The 21,925-nt window shown below is 46.2% G+C and overlaps 1 protein-coding gene across 2 annotated transcripts; it reads right to left on the bottom strand.

Moving 5' to 3' along the window:
* Positions 1–2,126: 2,126 nt before the first annotated feature.
* On the bottom strand, positions 2,127–20,359 carry CXCL12 (C-X-C motif chemokine ligand 12). Of its 2 annotated transcripts, XM_066323885.1 has the most exons (5): positions 20,254–20,359; positions 15,102–15,219; positions 11,656–11,742; positions 7,939–8,036; positions 2,127–6,164 (listed from the first exon to the last, which is right to left on the bottom strand). In XM_066323885.1, exons 1-5 carry the CDS (start codon positions 20,312–20,314, stop codon positions 6,133–6,135), a joined length of 396 nt encoding a protein of 131 aa, XP_066179982.1. In that variant the 5' UTR covers positions 20,315–20,359; the 3' UTR covers positions 2,127–6,132. The 2 variants fall into 2 exon arrangements, with proteins under 2 accessions (XP_066179982.1, XP_066179983.1); XM_066323886.1 differs by lacking the exon at positions 7,939–8,036.
* Between the last annotated feature and the right edge of the window lie 1,566 nt (positions 20,360–21,925).

Here is a 21,925-nt window from a genome sequence, read left to right as displayed (position 1 = left end):
GTTGGGGGTCCATGGACCCAGGACAGGGCTGCAGAGTTTTCTCACTGCTATGCCTCTGCCCCTGCAGCTGGAAGGCTGCATGACCAGAAATAGAAGCCTCTTACCCCAAATCTGTCTCCTGTGTAACAGCTGGAGTCATCCCCAGCCTCAGTCCAAGGAGATGGGATGGCTGATGGTATGCAGGTGTTATTAATAACACAGGCTCAGGAATGCTCCCCTGGAACTGGGGCTTTCTGCATACAGATTTCTGAGGCCAGAGGGATCTTCAGCTCATCATGTCTGACCCTACTGCTAACAGAGGCAAGAGATCTTCACCCCGTGCCCCCTGAGAGCCCAGCAAGGTATGTATGGCTAACACACAACGGCCTTCAACCCTGCTAGGAAGGCATAGGAAGGATCAGGGCTTCCCTTCCCCCTCTCTTGGGGAATGCGTTCCAAAGGCTAATCAATTCCACACTTAAAAATCTGTTTTCAGTTTGAATTTCTCTGGCTTCAGCTTCTAGACCTTGGGGGTTTTGTTTTTGGGTTTTAGATTTTTTTTTTTTTTTTTTTTTTTTTTTTTTTTTTTTTTTTTTTTTTTTTGTCTTTGCTAGTCTCAATGCTACATTTTTGTTTTGTTTTGTCTGAAAGGCTCTTGGGACAACTTGAGAGCAAGTAGCTTTATAAAACAGGGAAATGCTCACTAGAAGCTAGGAGTAAACCTTATCATGTAACATCCAAGGTACCATCCTCAGTGGCAACATCCTCGGTGCTCGAGGAAGCAGAGGCATTTACCATGCTGTCCTCTGACCTACACCATGCCAGGACCTAATCAATCCAGCCCATAATCAGTGTCAGGATGGCTGAGGCCAGGAAAGCTGATTTCCCTCAGCTTGCTAATACTGGAAAGCTGCCTGTGAAGAGAGCCAGATGTGCTAATAAGGTGGGCTCACCTCCAGTTCCTGGGCGGTTCAGACACATTGCTCTGATGCTTTGCTGAGTAAGAAAGAACCAAAACTTTCACATTTGAGAGAAAAGACCTGATGAAATGTACAGCAAAGTGCTCCACCGAATGAGGGGTCTAGGCTTAATATTAATGTGCAATTTTGTAGCTAATTACTTCCAATGCATTTCACAGTGGCCTGGGAATCCCTTACTGACCATCTGCACTCACAAAACTGCTAGTTTTTCATAAATCTCTCAGTACATAATTGATGGATTTACAAAGGGGTCATCAGTCATCTGAATTTCCTTTTTCCCTTTTTTGCATGCCTTTTGCTTTGCATCAGTTTGACCAAGAAATATTTATTAAACAAGAAGCTTAAAAAACACTGTTCCACTGTTATTTAACCTACCCCTGGACTTTGCCCCAGCCAGAGCTGTACAGTGCTGGGATCCACCTGTGTTGCAGTGTGTGTACAGAGGACTGGCATGTTGAGCAGGGCAGTGTGGAGGGACAGGGTGACCTCAGGAAACAGTTTCCCCTTGCCATGAGAACCTGTAGATGGGGAGATGCACTGACCAAAGACCAGTTTTCAACTTGTGCTTTTGAAACCCACAGCACTTTCCCTACAACATCGCCCAAGTTAGGATTATACCTGCAGCTTCTCAGGTCAGTTCTACAAGCCTCTAAAAATTTCTTTTTATCTCCAAACTGAATATTGACCCTGCTGTGCCCTGGGAAAAGCAGCCCCAAGGACAGTGTTGTTCATATCTGGTCTTTCGTCAAATGTATCCCTTGCTACCCTCTATGCTTTTCAGAGAAACCTTCATCCCCTTCTCTGCACAGATGATGATGGCATCTCTGTTGCTGGAACAAAACCTGCTCACTGCTCTCAGTTCCACTGAAGTCAAACTGCTGCAGGAGACAAGTTTGGGGAAAAGAGTTAAAAAAAAGAAGTTGGGGGTTCTGTTTTGGGAACAAATGGTAAAGCGTTTCCTTTTGAAAATGGCACATTTTAATCTGCTAAACTGCTGCTCCTTGCCAGACCCATGGGCCCTTTACCTCAGGGTCCCTGCAGAGAATCTGGGCATTGAGTCTGTGGAAACATCCTTGAAACTGGACACAAACTACATCTGAATGTTTTTATGAGGTTTTGTAGCTGTTGATTTGTGAGGAGAAAAAAAAAATAGAATCAAGCAAAAACTTTATTCAGACTTACATTTTTATTAAGAAAATTTTAAGTGCATACACATTTATGTGAGAAAGTACAACAATATAAAAGTGTTTATTTTCAAAATTTTCTATGAAAGGAGTAATTTCAAAAGCATTATATAACTCCTCCATAAAAGCTGCCTTACAGGAACACAAATACAAAACCCTTTTCACATTATTTGGGAAGATACTTCTTTTTACTTAATAAAAATATAAAGTACAGTATTTACCACATTCTGACAACACAGAGTTCTTAAGGAATGGAAGATGGGAGGTTCATGCAGCCCTTTTATCATGATACATGTTTTCTTCCCTGTGGCAATCCAAGTTTCATGTTTTCAGACAAAGATTATCTTAGTAGGATGTTGATAAAGGAAAAGTAATCAAATTCTAGGGGCTGAGTTCACAAAAAACCTTGACTGCTATAAATCACATCACTCAAAACAAGTTGCCACAGAAAATTAGGTTAATAAAGGAAAAATGGCAACAAAATCTTCAATAGGAACTGCATTTTCAACAAAATGTGTGTGTATATTTAACTTTGAAAATAGCTTTCATTGCAAAATAAACAGTCACCTTTGCTCAAACACCTTCATCAAAAACACATCAAAGTCACCCTTCATTTCATTCTTCCTCAGGCAGAATTCAGGTAAGATATTCATACATAAAAGTATAAAGCTAGTATAAATAAAAAAATTGACACAGCAATAAATACCATCTACTCTTAAAATTGGGATTTGACAGCTGCACGTTGAAAATACCCACATGATGATTTCACATTCATGGAAGCTGCTTTTTCAGCATGATTCAGTGTTACCTCTTTTCCCTCCTCTTCACATGTAGTCCCTACCTCACTCCCATCTCCTCACACTTCCTTTCCCTGACTCTGTCTTTGGTCAGCAGTTAAAGGCAGAAGGGAAAAACAAGTGCTCTCCCCGAGTGAGATGCTGCCAGTGCTGCTTCTCAGCCTGCTCTGGTTGTGGCATGAACAGGACAAATGTGTGGTGCCCTGGGGCAGCCCAGTGATCGATCCCTCTCGTGCAAAGGGCATGGTTGTTCTCCCCATATCATGAAAATAATGTCAAGCTAATGGCAAAGCTTCCCACTCAAGGTTGAATTTTGGTCCAAAGCAAGCGAAAGCTTTTAAAAGGTTCTCTGGCCAGGTCTGTGTCACCTTTGCATTCACACTGTGCTCAGCTTACTGAGGTGAGGGAGGGTCCTGATGCTGGTCCCTGACAGCAGCCCTATGCCCTGAGTGGTCTCAGACACATGAGAAGTGGAGCATCATCAGCACAGAGGTGTCAGAGCCCAGTCTCTGTGTGGGTTGTGGCAGATGGCCCTCAAAGCACCCAGACAAACACCTAGTTGTAAATAGTTCCCTGCCTTGGATAGAGTGCACTTTCCTCCTGTTGCTACTCCTACATTTCTCCCAGGAGCAGATGCCCTTGCTCTAGCACAGTCTACCCCTGCAGCCCCCAGAGAAGGCTGACAGGAGACCCCTTTCCTGCAGTACCTCCACTGCCTGCTATACCACCCTGGGTTTGGCCAGGGGCCTCAGCACTGCCCACCTCGGTGCTCCTGTCAAAGCAGTGTTTGCCCAGGCTGTCATGTGGGCTTGGCATGTTCCAGGGACCTGTCCCTGCTGGTGCTGACACTGACCACAGGTGCACTCCCTGTTAATGAGGACTGCAGCAGGGCACTGGCAAGGCTGTGCAGCCACATCTGCCCACCCCACCTTCTCACCAGAATGCCAATGTTTCCCTTGGAAACAAAATGGGCATGACCCCTATTACCATGAGCAAGGCATCCTGCTGAATCAAAATCAGAGGATTATTTAATTATCTATTTACTTCAATGGGAAGCAATCAGACCTCCGGCCATTCTTTGAAAGGAATTATGTGTAAAGAATGCACTTTCCTGGCTGACCTTTTCTGCAGTCATTCTTGGTTTGGACACTCCCGTGTCCACCTCTGGCAAGCCACTGGCAAATGCAGGTGCAGGTGTGGGACAGGGAATGGATCTAGGATATCAAATACAGTCCAGGGAGCATAGAAGAAACTCTGGTTTTCTCACAAAATTTCTTTCTTTCTTTCTTTCCCCTTCCAGGAGAGGATCTGATCCTACTAATATTAAATCAAAACTCCAATTCTCATCAAGTACAGTGGTACCAGACCTTTGAAAACAGAGACACAATATACCTCAAGCACCAGGCTGGTAATGATAACAAGAGAAGGAATGTTAAAATCACAATCACAAACATTTTAGGCACAGCAGTTTGTTTCTGCTTTAAAGCAAATGAGGTGAGGTGTTCCCAGCTGAAGGCCTCTCTGCAATAGTCCTGTTTTGCAGAAAGGAAAAGACAAAATTTTTACCTGAATCCACACGGAAATAATGTAATCCCTGTATTGCCAAAGTGCCTCTTTGGCACTAAAGATGCCTAACACAAAGAGGAGTGTGAAACACCAAACACCCCTCTCAGTGTTCCTGACACAGGCTGCAGGGAAGAGGGAAGATTTCTTTTGAATCAACCAGCTCAAAAAAGACAATCTTACAACATTTTTTTTGTTTACAATACAAACACAGATACATACAAACACAAGCATTGTGCTGCACAAATGTGCTTCCCCCAGATCTCAGTGCACAGCATGACATGATTATTGCAGTGCTGCAGATGTCTTTCCATACCATATAGCAGATATTGTGTATACAGGAAGGAACAAGGAGAAAGAAACTTCTGGCTTAGAAAGGGGATTGATGCAAGGAGAGTGCCTGTCCCAGGCTGTGCTTTGCAAAGGGAATTCCAGAGGCTATCCTGTTCACCAGCAAACCCATGATGGCTGGTGAACTGTGAGTGTTGGCCTTCATTTCCACACTTCTCCTTCCACAAACTGCACAGACCCTCTCTTGCCCCAGGCATCTCTTTTCTCCAAGATGTGGCCAGATATCCTCTTCTGGGTATCTCCAGAGCAATCAGGGATGTGACTGCCCTCAGGCAGGTATGACTGTTCAGTAGCCCAGCTACAGCATCCTTTGGTGAAGGGTGAATGAATCTCAGCCTGCTTTAGTGCAAAGCCAGACAGGCAGGCTGAAGTCACCTCATGTGGATGAGTGGAAGGAGATCCCTGGTGCATGGCAGCATATCTGACTCCTCCAGCAACTTGCAGCAGGATCGTGTGGTTAGAGCTTTAATAACCCATTCCTTTTTTTGCGAAATTTGTCATCAGAAACACAGGAACATAGGAAATGCCAGATGACATCAGAACTGTCTTGTGGCTCCTAACACACACAACTAGTACAAACCAAGTATTAGCACCTTGCAATACCAGATGTGCATTGATCCAGCTGCTCACAGCTGTCAGCAAGGTTTCTGATCTTCAGAGAAGGGCTTTAGCCCTGAGTTTAGCCCTGTAGCCCATAGTTTAATCATTCACCCAAAATATCTTTAAATGCCACTCAGGATAATGTTGTACATTGTCATCAGTCTGATGCTTTTAAGCCTTCCTATGTTCTTGGCCTCTATGACTTCTGGAGGCAAAGAGTCCCACCACTACTTACACAACATCATTGCACTGTACAGTTCATGTCCTTCTAAGTTTAAAACTCCAGGAGACTTGCATGAACCAAAAGAAAGTTAAATAAAGCAGGACCTCTACACAACAAAGGAAAGAAAATATCATACAATAACAGGGTTAGTTTGAATTGGTATCTGCCCCCAGTGCTAGGTAATAAACCAACCTGTATAAATTCATATTCTTCTCAAATAGTTACATCTTACTATATAAAAATAGCACTGTGAAAGCAAGCCAATTTGTGCAAGGGGAAAAAAAAAAAAACAAAACAAACAAAACAAAAAACCCCGCAAAAAATAACCAAGAAAAAAACCTTTGGAAATGCGTGAAGCGTTGCTTTTGTGCTGCATGTTAGCAGTGAAATGTATTCATTCCCTAATACTGGTTATCTGCTCTCTGGGTCCTACAGTAAGAATTCCTGTAGACGGCTTACAATGCTTGCCTCTTACATCTTGAACCTCCTGTTGATGAAGAAGAAAGTGAAACACTATTAAGGTTTATTTCAGTTGCAAAAGCTTTGCTATCAGGCCTAGTCAAACAGCAAATCTGTGTCTGGACTAACCCAAAGGCAGCCCCTCCAACCAGTAATTGCTGAACATTTCGGGAGAAGTTCTCCACAAGGAGCTACTGGGACCCAGCAGGGCAAACCCAGCAATGGTTGTTATTTTGGGCAGGTTGTGCTCATCACAGTTAGTAAGGTGTTCAGAACTAATACAGGAGGAAGGCTGGCTAGAAAGCTTATTCTGGACTTGAAAGCCAGAGCAGAGAATTATCGGTGGGCAAAGAAACTCGGCAAAATATACAGCAGGGAAAGGAGAGATTAATCATTTGTGAGCAGCCCCATAGTGGAGCAAGTGGCACTGGGAATGGCTCCTCTATCTGCTCCTATCCCACAACTCTGATGGAGATCAGGGACTGCAGCTCCAGAGAGTGCCAGGTCTCTGTGAGGATAGACGAAGGTAGAGGGCAGCCCATGCTCTGCTCTTGTTTGGTTCCATGGTGGGGTGGCTGGAGAGCAGAGGCAGCCAGAGTTCTGCCAGCCAGGAGCCACTCCTGAGCCTCCCTGCCCTGGGACCTCACCTGGTGTGGGCAGCTGGGGACCACATCAGAGCTTGTGGTGACCAGCTGCCCAGGGAAGGTGAGGAGACAGGCAGGGCAGGCAGGCACTGCACAGTAAAACTGTGAGGCCTGAAGGGCTGAAGGGAGCTCAGTTGGGGTGCAGACAAATGGAGTGTCCCATGCTTAGTGTGAGCATGGTACCCAGGAAAGGGTGGGTTAAGCAGCACAGCAAAGTGCAAGTGTCTTGTGTGAATGGTTCACTCAGAACAAGGAGCCCACTTGTGGCCTCCAGGTTTTGTCTGAAGTGACCCCTACTCCTGCTCCACGCTGATTGGCCTTTTATAACCTAGATGAGGTCACTAAACACTGAGTTACCAGTGTCAGAGGGTAAACACCACGTTTTCAAAAATTGATGTCTCAGCATGTCTTGTCAAACACCCCTTCTAATGCCTGCTGGACAACTAAGGCTCTGTGACCACAGCTAGAGACTGTGACTCCTGTAAAGGTAGTCTCAGAAAACTCATCTAGGCACAATGACAATGACTAGATCATGAGGAGAATTTTTCCTCTGAAGATCTCTTTTCCAATATCCCACAGCAGTGACCCTATTTCTTGGTGCAGAAAGGCAGAACAAACTACCCTTGTGAGGAAAAAAAACCTGGGACATCCAGAGCATTGTCATATATAACACTGGGACTCGCCTAGCATCTCCCATAGGAAAGGCATCCACCAGTCACCCATGCACCACATCATGTTGTCACCACACGGTGCTGCAATTCTCATTAAAAAACACCAGTGGCAAATTCACAGCTGTTGTAGTTTAACTTTGTCAGTTTGATATTGGAGCTAAAATAAATAAGGCCCAAACCTTTAACCCTGTTTTTGACTTTGTCTTTGCTTCAGGCTTATTTTGGTCTCTTTGTGTGTCCATTTTCCCATTTGTAAAATGGGAAAATCATCCCACATCTGTTGTACTGAACTTTCCCCTTTTTTTGAGAGAGTTTTATCTATATAATACTCCTTTGCTGGAAGGGGAGATATGTTATCTTCAACAAATATGGGGGGAAATGGAGGTCTGGATAGGCTAATGTATTTGCCCAAGGTCCCATAAGATGGTCAGTGGAAGAGCAGGGACTTCACCTGAGGTGTCCCAGCTCAGAAACTAATGCCTCCTACCATTCTTTCTCCCTGGAGACTTTAGTGGTGTTGCACGGGAAGGGCAGAGTGGGCCCCGTTTCTTCTGTTGCTTTTTTTTATGAGTGCGATGACGTGGTCTAAATTAAAAGAAAAATACAAAAAAGACTGCCATAAATTATCCATATACAAAGGCCTCATTCGCATTTACTCTATGGTCCTTCCATATCTTGCTGGCAGATGCAAATGTAACATTCCCTTTCATATAACCTCTGCCTGAGAGAAATGCCAGGCAAGTAAAAGTGTCCTGGTGGAAAAACATTTGCACACTCCGAGGCCAGAGCAACCCTTTTACCCAAAATGCCAAAGCCTCCCCAAATGCCTTCCAGAACTTCTCAACCAGGAGCCTCACCATCCGAAAATTCTCCCTGAGGCAGGTACAGTGGAAGCAGAGGGGAGCTGGATTTCTGGCTTCCCACCCAATATTCCTGCTGACATCAGCAAGAACCAGTGGCTACTCTGAGGGGGGTTTGTGGGCATTTGGTGCCTTAAAACAAGGCTGTAAAGATAATCACCCGCATTGTCCCCCTTTGAGTGGGGCCTTGACCCATCACACACTCGTGGAACACTGGGAGGTTGTGGTTCTGTCATCTTGTGTTTCGACCATTACATACAAAATAGGTTAGAAATTAGGCAGAGCTGCCACACCAGGGTTTGGAAGGCAGCAGCAGGGCTTGGCTGCCAACACAGCCAGCCCCTACATGTTCAGAGTTTTTTTCCTTTCTCCCGGCTGGTTTAATGGAAAGATTTTCCCCATGACTTTATCTTCTCCAGATCCATCAAATCTCTCCTGTGTGTCTGCAGTAGCCACAGAGCTCAATAGACTCTGGCATCTTGAGGCAAGGGAGGTTCTGAAGTGGGACTATATTAACATGAGAGTGGACAAGATAGGCTCTGTTAACTCTCTAAAGGCCTGATTTTGCATACCCTTGTACAAAGGAAAGAGGGAAAGGGAGTCAATGTACCGTAAATGATGACTGGGATTGTGCAGAAATTATCAAGGATTTGTTAGCTATTTCAAGAAAAGACTGATTCGCCCCATGTCTATAAAATGGATGAATGTTGAATGATGTTGGCCACAGCAGCTGCATAATGATTTTAAAGCCAGTTAAGGAATTTGGATTCCTGACAGCCTGAATGTGTTTTACTGATGTCTCATGTGTATATTACATGGAGATGTGATGAACATAAAGCAATAATAAATGCTAAGCAGAATTAGTGAGCAAAATAATTCCCCAATAAAAACCATTTCCGATTTCATATTTAACTGTATTGGACTACTATTTTAAGAACTTTTTCTTGCCCTTAGCTGCAGATTATAACACTGAAGATATTCTCATATTGAAGTACTGGTATAAATTAAGATGCCTTCACAGTTTGGATTCTACTTAAGCAATTACAAGAGCCCTTTCTACAAAACGTATTGATTTTATTCCAGAAAAATAAATTCCCATGTACAATTGGGTTTTCATAACATGAAACAATTAGCCATTTTATTGCTAGTGCATATAGGGTAATGTCACATTTTATACAATTTCGGTACAAGTGAAAAAATATAATATATGGCTGATTGAAACTGATAGCTACATTAACATTTATAGATCTATATAGATTCATTTTACAAGCTGTTAGTAGTTTAGAGGGATATCGGTGTTTTAAACTACCAACATTCATATGGCTCCAATTCAAATATATGAATTGTTTGATGCGCTATAAATATATTCCAAAGTACATTTCATTGAAGAAGTCAAAGCTGTGCACTAAAATATATCAAAAACATGCCTTGAGAAATGCTACAGACAGAGCCCTGACTGTCTGTGGAGCATGAAAATGCCACTGGTGCTAGAATTACTAGTTGGAAAATGAACACAATGCCATGATTATAGGTTCAGGTGATGGAGATATATGCTCTCTGTTATCTTATTTCATAGAGCTGGGACAAAATTCTCTCTTGTTACTCAGTGTAAACCAGGATGAATCCACCAAATTGGCAGAATTGCTTCTGCATTCGGTAGACAAAACCCAGAATCTGGCTGGAGATCAGGCAGACTCACTGGTTTCAGTAGAGCTGGTCTCAGATCTTCACTAGTGGTAGTGAGAGCAGAACAGGTTCCAGCTGAGTTGCTCCCCTAAGTCAGACAGGCACATAATGGTATTTGCCCAACCTTGCAGATCTGTAAAATGCCTCCTAAGTCTCAGGTTGGGAATGATAGCAAAGAGAAACTTAAGCAGGAGCTTGAGGATTTTCCCAGTTTGCAAAAACCAGTAGCTCAGATCCCTAGGATATTCGGCATGGGCCACATCCTGCTCTTAGGTTCAATCGTGTCTAAACCCAAAGCCATTCCGGCAGCATTAATCTGAATTACCTCTGCAGAGAATTTGTCCAAAGGACAAAAGGGCTGAGTGCTGGCAGCAAAGAAGGCACTGAGTGTCAGATGAGATGGGAGGAGCTGTCAGGGCTGGAATCACTTTGACTTTGTTAGCTGGCTTCCTTCCTTCTACCTCTTCACTCTTGGCCCCAGTGCAGTCCCCAAAAGGGACACATGGAGGAATCTCTCTATTTCTGGTGGCATTTTCCCCCTTGCTTATTGTAAAAACACAGGGGGATAAATCTTTTTTTTTCTTTTAACTCTTCCCCTTGTTTGGCAGATGCATTTACAAAGCAAACAGTGGAGAGCATTCAGGTACCTGCGCCTCACATCTGCCCTGGGGCCGTCCCTGCCCCAATAATCCATTGGATTTTTGGATTTGCACATGATTGGATTCCAGCCCTGCCTTCACCCTACAGATGCAGGGGGGGCAAGGTTCAGCAGGGTTACAGCGCAGTTACTGTGGGGTGGGAATGGGATGGCAAGGGTGGCAGGGATACTGAGTGCACAGGTAGGCTAGCCGGCCAAAATGTTGCTGCTGGATCAAGCACAGCCCAGGGCTCTGGGCAAGCAAAGGAATGCTTTGTACCATCATTTGGAATGTACCATCTTTCAGTGCTGGAAGGCTGGAGCCCTCCCCTGCAATTCAGCACAAAAATGTGCTCAGTGCTGCTCTTTTCAGCATAAAATCGAACAGAGATGGGCTGAGTCCACCACAAAGTAGACATGATCAACCATTTTCAAGGGGAATAAAAATGGATTTAAAAGCTCCAAATTTGCCAAGTATGGCTGGTTTTCCCCTGGTATTGTGGGAAAGGCTTATCCATGGTAGCTCATTGTGCCTTGGCCAACATTAACAGCATTCCACAATGGGCAGCAGAGAGACAATTTTTAGCACCAAGAATCCCTAGGCCTCAGCTGCCTGTGCAAGCAGACACCCAGTTGTAACATGGAGAAGGGGCTCCAAAGACACCAGAATGATATAGATTCTGAAGTAATTGTAGTTTGGTTGGAGAAAAAAGGGTATAAAGGAAGACTTTTCCTTGGGAGAACAGCTTTTTTTTAAAAGAGGATGAGTTTGGGGCCCCAGAACATACTCATTAGCATAATTTTTGCCTCAAACCCTGGCAAATTTCTTAGTATAACATCTAAGATATATTAGAAATTGTTGTTTTAATACAAATTAGGTCAACTCCAAACCCTTCTTTGAAACAATATCTGATTCCACAAGTACTTTGTCCACATGGTACAAGCCAGCCCCTAATGTTCTACCCTTTAATAACACAGGATGTTAGCTCAGGATGTTAAGTCCATTTGTCTCTTGTCTTACTTGTTTAAAGCTTTCTCCAGATATTCCTGGATCCACTTTAACTTGGGATCAATGCACACTTGCTTGCTGTTGCTCTTGAGCCTTGCACTGCCAAAGGAGAAAAGTCAGAGTGAGTCTGGTGTGCAAACTCCTCAGCCCACACCCACCCTTCCACCCCTGTGCCTTATTTTCCTTGGGTGCCAGTGCTGCTCTTGGTTAACCCTTGAAGAGGATGGGTTATTTCTCCCATCCTTGAGTCACCTATTAAAAATATCCCTGGTTTGGAAACCATCTGTCTCCTTTGAAAGGCTCTTGTGGTCTGTACTGGGAACCATGTGAGAGTGGAACACATAGAGGATTTGAATCTAAGACTTCCAATTCATACCTGGACTGTTAATGAGTTCAGTGCCAACAACAGAAAACATTCATCTGGAAATAGGGATGTGGTAAATATAGGGCAATTTTTTGCAAGGAATTGATTAAGAACAGCTTTTAGATCAACCCAAAACTGAAGTTTCACATGTTTTGAGGACAGACACCTCTTAGATGTTCTGAAAGAAAGGGTGTGGCCACTTGTTAGCTTTTTGTTTCATGCAAGACTGAATTAACAGGTTGCCAGGAAGAAGACAACCGAAAGTACCATAGTGCCAGAGGCAAGTTTCCCCTCATGTACTCACATAGCCTTGGAAACAAAGGCAAGAAACCTCCTGAGGGGTTTCTCCTGGATATCCAAGCTGCACTTCCCATAGCAAACTTTTTAGCTAAATTGAGTTCCCTGCGAATTTGACATTTGGGCTATCTGAATCTTCCATTCAGAAACAGGACAAACAATCAATAGCTTTTCATCAATAGCTTTTCATTAACAGGTCTCACCCTCCAGGGATCTCAGGACCTCTCAAGGGCTGTTATGTCCCACATTCCCTGCAGCACCCTGCCTCTGCCCCAGATGCTCCAAAGTTTCTCTCTTAACAGCCTGCCTGCCTTGGGAAAGTGCCGACAACAGCAATTCTTTGGAAGCGTCCATACGAGTAAGTTCAGTATTTGTTAAAATATTTGCTGGCTGGAAGCCATAATGTTCTTCCCTTTATAAAATGAAAGCTGCAGAATATAAAATGATGGCGTAAGAAACAACAGGTCAAAAAGGCTCCTTGGTCTGAAGTTATGCAACAACACAGTTGTAACATAAACACATCAAGGATCCTGCAACTGCTGGGCCAACAAAGAGATGAATGGGTCTAATTCATATTTCCTTACAGCAGTGCCAAGCTGGAGCATTTCCAGTTAAGTGATACCAAGAGAGTGTAAGAATGGATTTGCTGATGTTAGCAATGCCTGGGAATTCTTGAGCTGACCTCACAGGGTACAGAAGCAAAAGCACACGAAACCAGTCTCCAGCCACATTCAACACAATTCCTCTCACCTAATATTACCTCTCACCTAATACTGAGACACTGATTTCTTCAGACATTCATTTCTGAGCCTGTCAGCCCCTGCTCTTTGTGCAAGGAAGAGACAGGAAATTGTATGGAGTGTTCCACCTGGACTGGTTGAGGTGTCTACTTGTGAAAAATGCTCATTTCTCTATACTGAAAAGCAAGGAATTTAGTGTGGACTTTGCAGAAGAAGATATTGACAGAGGAGCTCACTGGATTTGGAGAGATGATTTCCAATGCAATGAAAGACAAAAGCTTGCTCTTAAGCTTCTTGTTCAGGTACAACTCTCCTTAACCAAAAAGGAAAATGTACTTGTGCAAAAAAGAAACCAAACCAAAAACAAACAACAAAACCCACAAAATATCCTCTATGTTTCGCTTAGATTCTCTATCCCTGAAAATGACAGGTTTTAATTTATTTACACCTTCATTGTTTAATGCTTAAAATTAATCAAGATGAGAAATTCATGTGCTAGTTTTGATTGATTTCACCTCCTGTTTTGATAAAGACCTAGTTTGAAGTCATGTTTCAAGGGTATTTGGAAGGATATTTTAAGTACCTTACTTGTCAAAGTAACAATAAGAGGGTGAACTATAAATTCATATGTTCTGTATGCCACAAACACATTTGGGTCAGGAATGGTCAAGAATGTGAGATGTTTCTATTCCTGCATTGCATGCTTTTATTTATCTCTAATTACTATAACCCTCTGTTAATTAAGAGATAAATAAATACTCTATCCTGTCTTAAATGCTGTCATTTTCTTGAAGCTAGTTCAGAAAATTCCAAATCCAATAAATTTAAAGCCTTAACACTGGGATTCTTATGACATCACTGACAGTCCCAGAGCACAAATCCATGCACTGTTTCATGCTCGCTGCGAAAATTGTTTGTAGGTAGAGATTGCAGTTAGTCACAGCTGGTTTTGCCATTTTTCTGAAAGGAAATTATTTCTCAGCTGAGGCTTACATTTTTCTCACTGTCCTCCACAAAATCCCTAGGCAGAAGCACAATGATAAAATGTGTATGATATACAGAGTGGTTTAAAACAGAAAAAAACACACACTAATAAAGAAGGGATACACACTTGCATAAATTCCTGAGCAATCTCATGAAACCATATCAGTTTTCTGAATGCAAAAATGGTTTTGATAACAAAAATTGATTCTTACAGCATTTGAGTTGCAAGAGGAAGGGCTCAACATATGGGTCAAAGACAGAACCAATAATGGGATCACTGCACAGAAACAAAATCTAGTCCCTGACACCCTCTTATAAAGGTTAATAGAAGTTGAGAGTAGTAAGGTTCCCTTGCAATGAGAAGTTGAATGCTGGGGTTTTTTTCTTCAGAAGGTTTTGAATTTTGGGAGGGGGTCACCCATGAAGAAGTGAACAAAAAAAAACCCTCCCTAAAACATACACACACAAATCTACACAGACAAACAAACAAAATCCCAATGTTTTCTGAAAATGAGGGTTGCTTTTTCAGCAAAAATTAAGAGATTATTTTCCATTGGGAACCCATCTTTCTGTTCTGCTGCAATTTACTGAGTCAGTGCCTGCCAGGCAAGCATCCCTAGATTAAGCCATCACATTTCTAGGGTCTGTACCTCCTGTGGAGGATACATGAAATACAGGAATTCCTTTTGCTTGTTTAGCTCCAGTCTACGGAGAAGTGATCCGTTTGAATAATCCGGCCACTATGAAGTTTTAACCCCAAGGTGTGAATCTCCACATCCAAGCAATGGGCAGCCTGTCCAACATTCCTGTTCAAATACCCACGGGGGAACAGGACATGGGATCACACAGTAATAGGGAGATAGCAGAAAACAGAGCCGGGAAACAACCAGCTGGCCTCTTTTAGGTGGGGTAAAGCGGGGTCCAGCTGTCTCTAAAACAGAGGGTGAAGAAATGAAATGAGAGTCATGGCATGAGGCAGAATGAAATTTAACCACCAGAGCAGGCACCAGCTCTGTGACCCTTCATTTTGACACCCGAGATTTGCACCCAGCTGAAAAGAGCAGGAGACTTACACAATCTGAAGTGAGCAGTTTGGTGTGGAGAGGATTTTGAGGTGCTTAATATTGGCTCTTGCCACGTTGCTCTCGTAGAATCGACAGGGACATCGGTAAGTCAGGCTGACGGGCTTCTCTGCGGGACAAAGGGAGGGAAAGGACACGTTACCTCTTGCTCCCGCTCAGCAGCACAGATACACCGGGCAGGGCTCACAGGATCGGGGCTCAGAGAAAGAAACCCTCCGAATATGCAGGTGAAAAAAAAAGCAGCAGAAAAGCTGTAGCTTCGGGAGAGCATTTGCCCACAGCTCAGAGCACAATCCCTTCAGCTCAGTGCCCAGCCTTTCAATAAGGGTGCGTGGGATTTTGGAAGACAAAAGAAGAGGGAGAGAAAATAGAGATAAGTAAAATCGAAGAGATTAGAATAAGGAGCCGCTCCATTGTGCAGGGATGCTCCTGGTAATTAGACAAGATAAAGGCCAAAAGAGGGGGCACTTGTCCGCGGTGTTGTTCTACTCAAACGATTTTGACCCGAGGCCAAATTAGAAGGTAGCCAGAAGAAAGCGATGAATTCCAGGGAGTTCAGATCAAAACGGCTCGGCTCAGGTGCAGGCTTTTCACAGGGGACTTAGAGGCCCCAGAAAAGCTCGGGTTTTGCCGGCGTTCCCAGGGCCCAGCTGACCTTTCCCCACCGCAGCCAGCCCTGACTCCCAGCAGAGGTACCCGCACAAGAAGGTGCGGCTCTGAGATGAGGCATCCCAGTGGTTTCACAGAAGACACTTGAAGTCTTTTGAATTTCTAGCCCGCGGCTAAGTAAGGCAATCGAGGAGACAGCTATCAGCCAGGGCGCCCCCAATACACTATTCGGGGGCCACCAGACTGGATGAGAGTTCTGTCACCGGCATCCCTAGGGACAGAATGCAGTTGAACCCCCTAGGCTAAAATCTGCCATGTATATGCATGCAGGACTGGGAAAAGCAGCCTGGCGCCCACCACAGCCTCTGGTACACGATTTCTCTATGGGACAATTTAATTACTGGCAATCAAGTGCACATAAGTAAGGTCCCTACTCGGAGTGTAAGTTTTGAAGCTCCATGCACAATAAAGTACAAACACAGAAGCCTTGCCTGGAAGTCTAAGAGATGCATAAGATTTTAAAGAATTTCCCAGTGGAGCTTTTTCAGCCTCTGGGAGGAATTAAATTCGTACACCTAACCCTTAAAATCTGGCTCATACTGTAGATGGTCAGATCTATATCTGACAAGGCTTGAGATCCCATATGGCAATCTGCCACCCTGTTTGTTTAACCACACAGGAATATTTGCAGCATCGAAACCCAGTTCCCTTTAAAGGCAAATGGGGAGATAAAGAGCAGGGAAGGGCTTGGAATTCCTAAACAGCTGTCTAAGAAGGTGAGAAAAGAGACAGGTTTACAAGTGCAGCAGATCTACATACATTGCATATTTATTGATGCCTGTCTCTAGCAACACATAACCAGAGACAGCATGGTGAAACTGACCCGTCCTGAGGAGGGAACTCTTATTTTTCCCTGGCGTCTCTACCAAGAGATGAAGCAGAATCAGATCCCACAGGAGAGGAATTTATCAGGGAGTAGAGCTTCTCCTGATTCACACCAGAATCTGGACTATCAACTGAAAAAATTGAAGAACTTTTCTATCAGTTTTCTGGCACTCCAAACATTGGTTTCACCTATAAGTTAATGATCTGCAGGGGGAGGAGGAAGGAGACCAACATAGTGAGCGTCAAGAACATGGATTAGACTAGCTAGCGTTAATGTGGAAACGAGTGAGGAAGGCGCTAGGATTTCCCACTGCAAATCTCTGCCTGATAGCTACACATCTGTGAATTTGTGTTGGAAAGGGGGGCTGAAATTGAATACAGTCATACAACAACTCTCAGCACAGCTGCAGTGATAGTGTCTCTGCAAGCTTGTCCCAACCAAATTTAAGCCAGCTTTAACTTAAACAATGTGCAAGAGATGAACTGTTCAGATCCATGATTTGATAATGCAATCCTGTCCTCTCTCAGACTCGAAGTGGGATTTTCAATCCCATACCATTTGAAATGAGGAGCAGAGAAAGTTTAACCATGACTAAACATGTAAGTCCCAAACCTGTTTCTTGCCCAAGAAAAGGCAAGGAAGAGGGGAAGCCCCAGAATTCAGTGTTCTGTCACCCCAATATGAGGTGGAATGGCAAATCCCCTCCAACACAAGAATCCCTTTGGTATTTCTGTGTCGTTTCTCAGTGATCAGGAGCAGAGGCTGAGCCCCAGGGAGTGGCAGCACAGGCACTCACTGGGTCAGCTCTCTGTATGACCAACAGGGAATCAGTAACTCCTGCCACTGCCCCTTATCCCACCGTGCTATCAAGAAGGCTGAAACCAAGGAAAACTGGTGCATGTGGCATCTTCCAACACATGAACACCTATCTTCCAAAAGTAGGAAGGAAGGGGCTGTTTGAAGGCCGTAATTTAGGAAAAGAACATTTCTGGTCTTACTCTGAGGGTGACAAACACATTCCTTATCTCCTTTCAGCATGTGAACATACTGTTGCATGTATGTTAGAGCTGACTAAGCTGATTAATTAATCTACCAATTTGTACTGTGAGTTCTCTGATTTCTATCAAACACTGAACACAAGCTGAAGCCATTCTCTCAGTACAGCAAATTAGTATAATCTGTTCATTGCCTTATTGCATGAAAACATATAACTGATGGCACATGAAACTTTTGAGACTTTTATCTGTCGGGCACATTTGGTTAAAACGGAGGAATAGAGTCAAAAGTTACAGAACAGCCAGATGCTAGTTTGACATCTCAATGTCATTCCTTCAGCCTAATTTTACTTAGACAAAAAGAGAACATCTCTTTTGGCCTCGACTACAAGAGTTTGAAGGGGTCTGGAAGCTTTGTGTTTCGGATTTTTTTTAAATAATAAATAGTTTAACTATTTCCTAACTCAAGCTGAGTTTTGTTGGCTCTGAACACCTACTTTTGCTGGCAAATTCTCTCTGGAGACAAACACACAAAATGATCTCACAAAGTGGCCACTTGTCAATGCTGGACAATACCTATTCCACTCCACAGGGATCTGCTTCTCTTTACCCACACTGAAACTGGACAGTACGGGAAGAAGTGAGTTGCCAGTTCTGCTGCAAAGTTATCAGTAACTTACTGCATGGATTGGGAAGCTCTGGGTGCTTGAATAGAAAGGGAAGCTATATCCAGGCAAGCAGAATGGAAATGAACTGACAAAACATTTGACGGAAGCATCATTTTACTTCTGTTCAGCCTAGGATGCATTTGTCATTATCAGGCGATGGTTGGTAACTTTTTAAGCGTAGAACAGCTTCATTTCCCCATAAAGCGAGGCTGGGATTGACAGACACAGCTTCACCAGGTAACTAAGAATTTAGAGTTCACCTGCCCCCCAGCACAAGGCAGCCCTGCCAGCCCTCATCTGGATCAGGGGTGAGGACACTACATGATATGCAAAGTAGGCAAAACCCTCCACTCCACTCCTAACACCACAGAATGGTGGGGTCACTTTCCTTACACTAGTTTCTCTCCAGCCCTTTTCTCTAGGTAGCCAGGTCCCCACACGCTTATCCCGACATGAGACACTCGCTCCCAGAAAAGGAGAGCAGCCGAGTTGGGGGCAAGCCGAGCTGCATCTGGGCAGCTCTGCCGGCCTCCCAGCCCGGAGCAAAGCACTGCCAGGGGCAGGCAAAGGGGAGGAGAGCCCCCGAACTCCGGTCCCTTCCTCCCGTGCCTCCAGACCTGCACTCGCCTACAGAGACGAGGGAAACCCGCTCAGGTACCCAGGCACCGGCGGCCCCACCACTCGGGAGCTGGTGACGTTGGCGGCCAGGGGCTGGAGCTGGCACTGCCACCCGTGGTCCCCCGGCTCTGCCTTCGCTCCCGGCCGCTCTCGCAGCCCGCAGCCCCGGGGTGATGGATGGGGCGGTCGCGGCGGGGGCCGGAGCCCACCTGCCCGGGAGGTTGGAGCCTCTCCAGGGCAGTGCCCGCTCCGTGTTCCAGCGGGACGGGGCTGTTGTGCGGAAAGGTATGGGGGAAATTAGGTCTGTCAGCCCAAACAACGAGGGCACCGGAGGGGGCACATCCTCGGCCTCCCCGGGTGGGGAACGCCCAAGTTTCGTTCGCCAGAATGGGAGAACAGAAAGGGAGCGGAGGTGTGAAAACCCAGCCAGAGGACTTTTGACGAGGGGGGAAGAGATGGTGAATCTCTGCCAGCCACACGAGGAGCGTCCGGAGGATGCCCAGAGGTTGAGGGCAGAGCCCTCGCCCCGCCACGCGTGGAGAGCGCGGCTGCCGCGCTGGTCCCCGCTGTCCCCAGCCCCGGGGCACAGGGCTCTCCGCGACATGTGTGGCAAGAAGCGCGGGTTGCCGCTGTCTCCGGGACTGTGCGAACGCAGAGGCTTCCACAGAGCACAGCTGGCAAAGTAAGCCGGGCAGCTGTCGCTGCCACCGGGCTCCGGGGGCGACCCGCGTGTGCTGGCGGGCTGTGGGACGGCGCTGCAGCGAGAATGTGACTGCGACCAACGCCGCCAGCCCGCGATGGCCCAAACCTCCCGCCACGGCAGCTCCCTGCGCCCCCGAAGCCTCCCCGCGCAGCGCCGGGGCTGCGGTAAATTCCTGCCGAGTGACCGCTTTGGCTCAGCTCTGCCCTGATTGAGGAAAGATAGATCACGATAGGGGACAGAAGAGGAACCGAACAACCGCCTGTTTCTAATTTCTTATAACTTTTAGGGTTGGGGTTTTTTTTGTTAGAGGGAAAGTCGATATGCATATTTTGCAGCCAAACCACCTCCCTGCAGACCGAGCGCTGTTGAAAGTCTTCCCCTAGCCGACTTCAATATGGGGCAAGTTTGGCAGAGAGGACAGCTTTGGCCAGCTTCTTGAAAAAAGCCAGGGAGGGATGGAGGAGAGGGAGGAATGGGAGCCTGCCTGCTTCCAGCTCAGCGCAGCCATCGCTCCGACTCTCTGTAGACACATCTGAGCCGCGGCCGTAGCCGGAGCTGGGAGAGCGGTGCAGCTGCGAGGAGAGGGGGGAAGAGCGGGGATTTCCGCGGGACCATCGCTCCCGGCAGGAGCGGTGCGAGCGGCGCGGCCCCGCAGCTCACTTACCCTCCGAGAGGGAGATGACGGCCAGGGCGAAGGCGAGCAGCGCCAGGGCGCGGAGGTCCATGCTGGGGCGGTGGAGGACGCGGGCAGGAGCTGCTCTGCTCGTCCCGGCGGCTGAGGCGCTCTGCTGGCGGCCCCGCCGCCCCTCCCGCTATACAGGGGCCGGGGGCGGGGGGAGGAGAGCCAGGGGGAGTAGCTAGACTGTGATTTATTGCCCGTGGCATGTTATTACATCCTTCCTCTGCTAAAAATGGTTGGAAAGGAACCAAAAGAGCGAGGGCTCCTCGCTTCGCTCCGGCAGCCCGGCAGCCCCTCCCCAGGCACATCGCCTGTCCCCCCAGCCCCGCGCTCCGAGCACCCCGCGGCACCGGCGGCTCGGGGCTGCGGCGGTGACAGGCGGTGACCGCCACCCCATCCAGCCCCAGCCTGGATGAAAGTTGTCTCCTCACCACACTGTGCCACCCCGGCGCGGCGGCTCCTGAACCAGAGCTGCTGGAACCGGGGTAGCGGTGGGGAACCCATCCCTTAGGTGATCACACTGGGGAGAGAAGAAAACTTCCCCTTCACTTTCGTGGGCGCCAATCTAGATTTACACTGGCCCCCTGGGCATCGCGTACAGAGCCTCATACGAAGCATCTTCCCAGAAGTTTATGTGAGCGTTTGAGGGAAGAAAAGGCAGAGAGAAGCCTTCATTTTTTGCCTCTGCGTGTTTGGCCCTAACCATCACATCTTCCCTGTGTTAAATCTACCCAGTAGTGCATTTGCTGTCAACATTCCACTTCCTTTGTATTGCAGATGCCACTGGGCTCCCTGGCACCTCGGCTGAAAGCCCTGGTAGCCCTGCAGAGCTCAGAGGGCCGGGGGTGTCGCTTGCCCTCAGCTATTACAGTATTGTCAAGTGTAATTGACTTAAGCATGTCCATGCTGTCTGCAGCCCAAGCCCACAGGGACCTGTTTGTTGCCATTAAAAACTTAAAATAAACACCGAAGCCCTGACTGACTTTGGACTCCTCGTCTGCATTTTAAACAGACACCTTCGGCTGGGCCACCGTGGGGCTGAGTGGATACAGCCAACCCTTGTGTGGAGATGTTTAAAGCATAGGTTCGTGATGCCCCCAAAAGCACCAGCGTGGTTGTTTTGTACCCTGTGTAACTGCTAATTCTCTAAGTCACAGCCCACGAGGCTGGGCACAGGAGTCCAAACATTGCATCTTGCTAAGCTGTGGCTGTTTCGCTGAGAAAAGATTGTTACTAAAGGGCTGGAGAAACGCTTGCAGTGATGCTTGGTGATGAACAGGATCTCTTCCTGACAAAGACACACATCCAACTCCCTAAATCTAGTTATTCATATTTCTTAGCCTCTTCTTACCAAAGAGCACTGAATTTGTTTAGGCTGATCTTGCTCCCAGATCTCCTCCTTTCTTGTAGGTGAGGTAGCACGAACCTGATGCACCGAAAAGACCAATAATTGTAGCCAGTGCCCTGAGCCTGGCTACTGCTGCCGTGACGGCTGTGACACTGCAGGGATGGGAGAAGCTCATTGTAACTGCAAACACTGCTAGGAGTGCTGCTGTCCCCCCAGCGCTCCCACTGGCACACGAGGACATCCACACTGCACTTCGCAGAGACACTGTTATATCCACACTTAGAGTCACAATTACTCGGAATAGTATCA

Source organism: Sylvia atricapilla, chromosome 8, assembly GCF_009819655.1.
Source record: "Sylvia atricapilla isolate bSylAtr1 chromosome 8, bSylAtr1.pri, whole genome shotgun sequence".
NCBI lineage: Eukaryota > Metazoa > Chordata > Aves > Passeriformes > Sylviidae > Sylvia > Sylvia atricapilla.
Note: the sequence above shows the minus strand (reverse complement) of the source record. Positions and strands in the feature narration are given on the sequence as shown.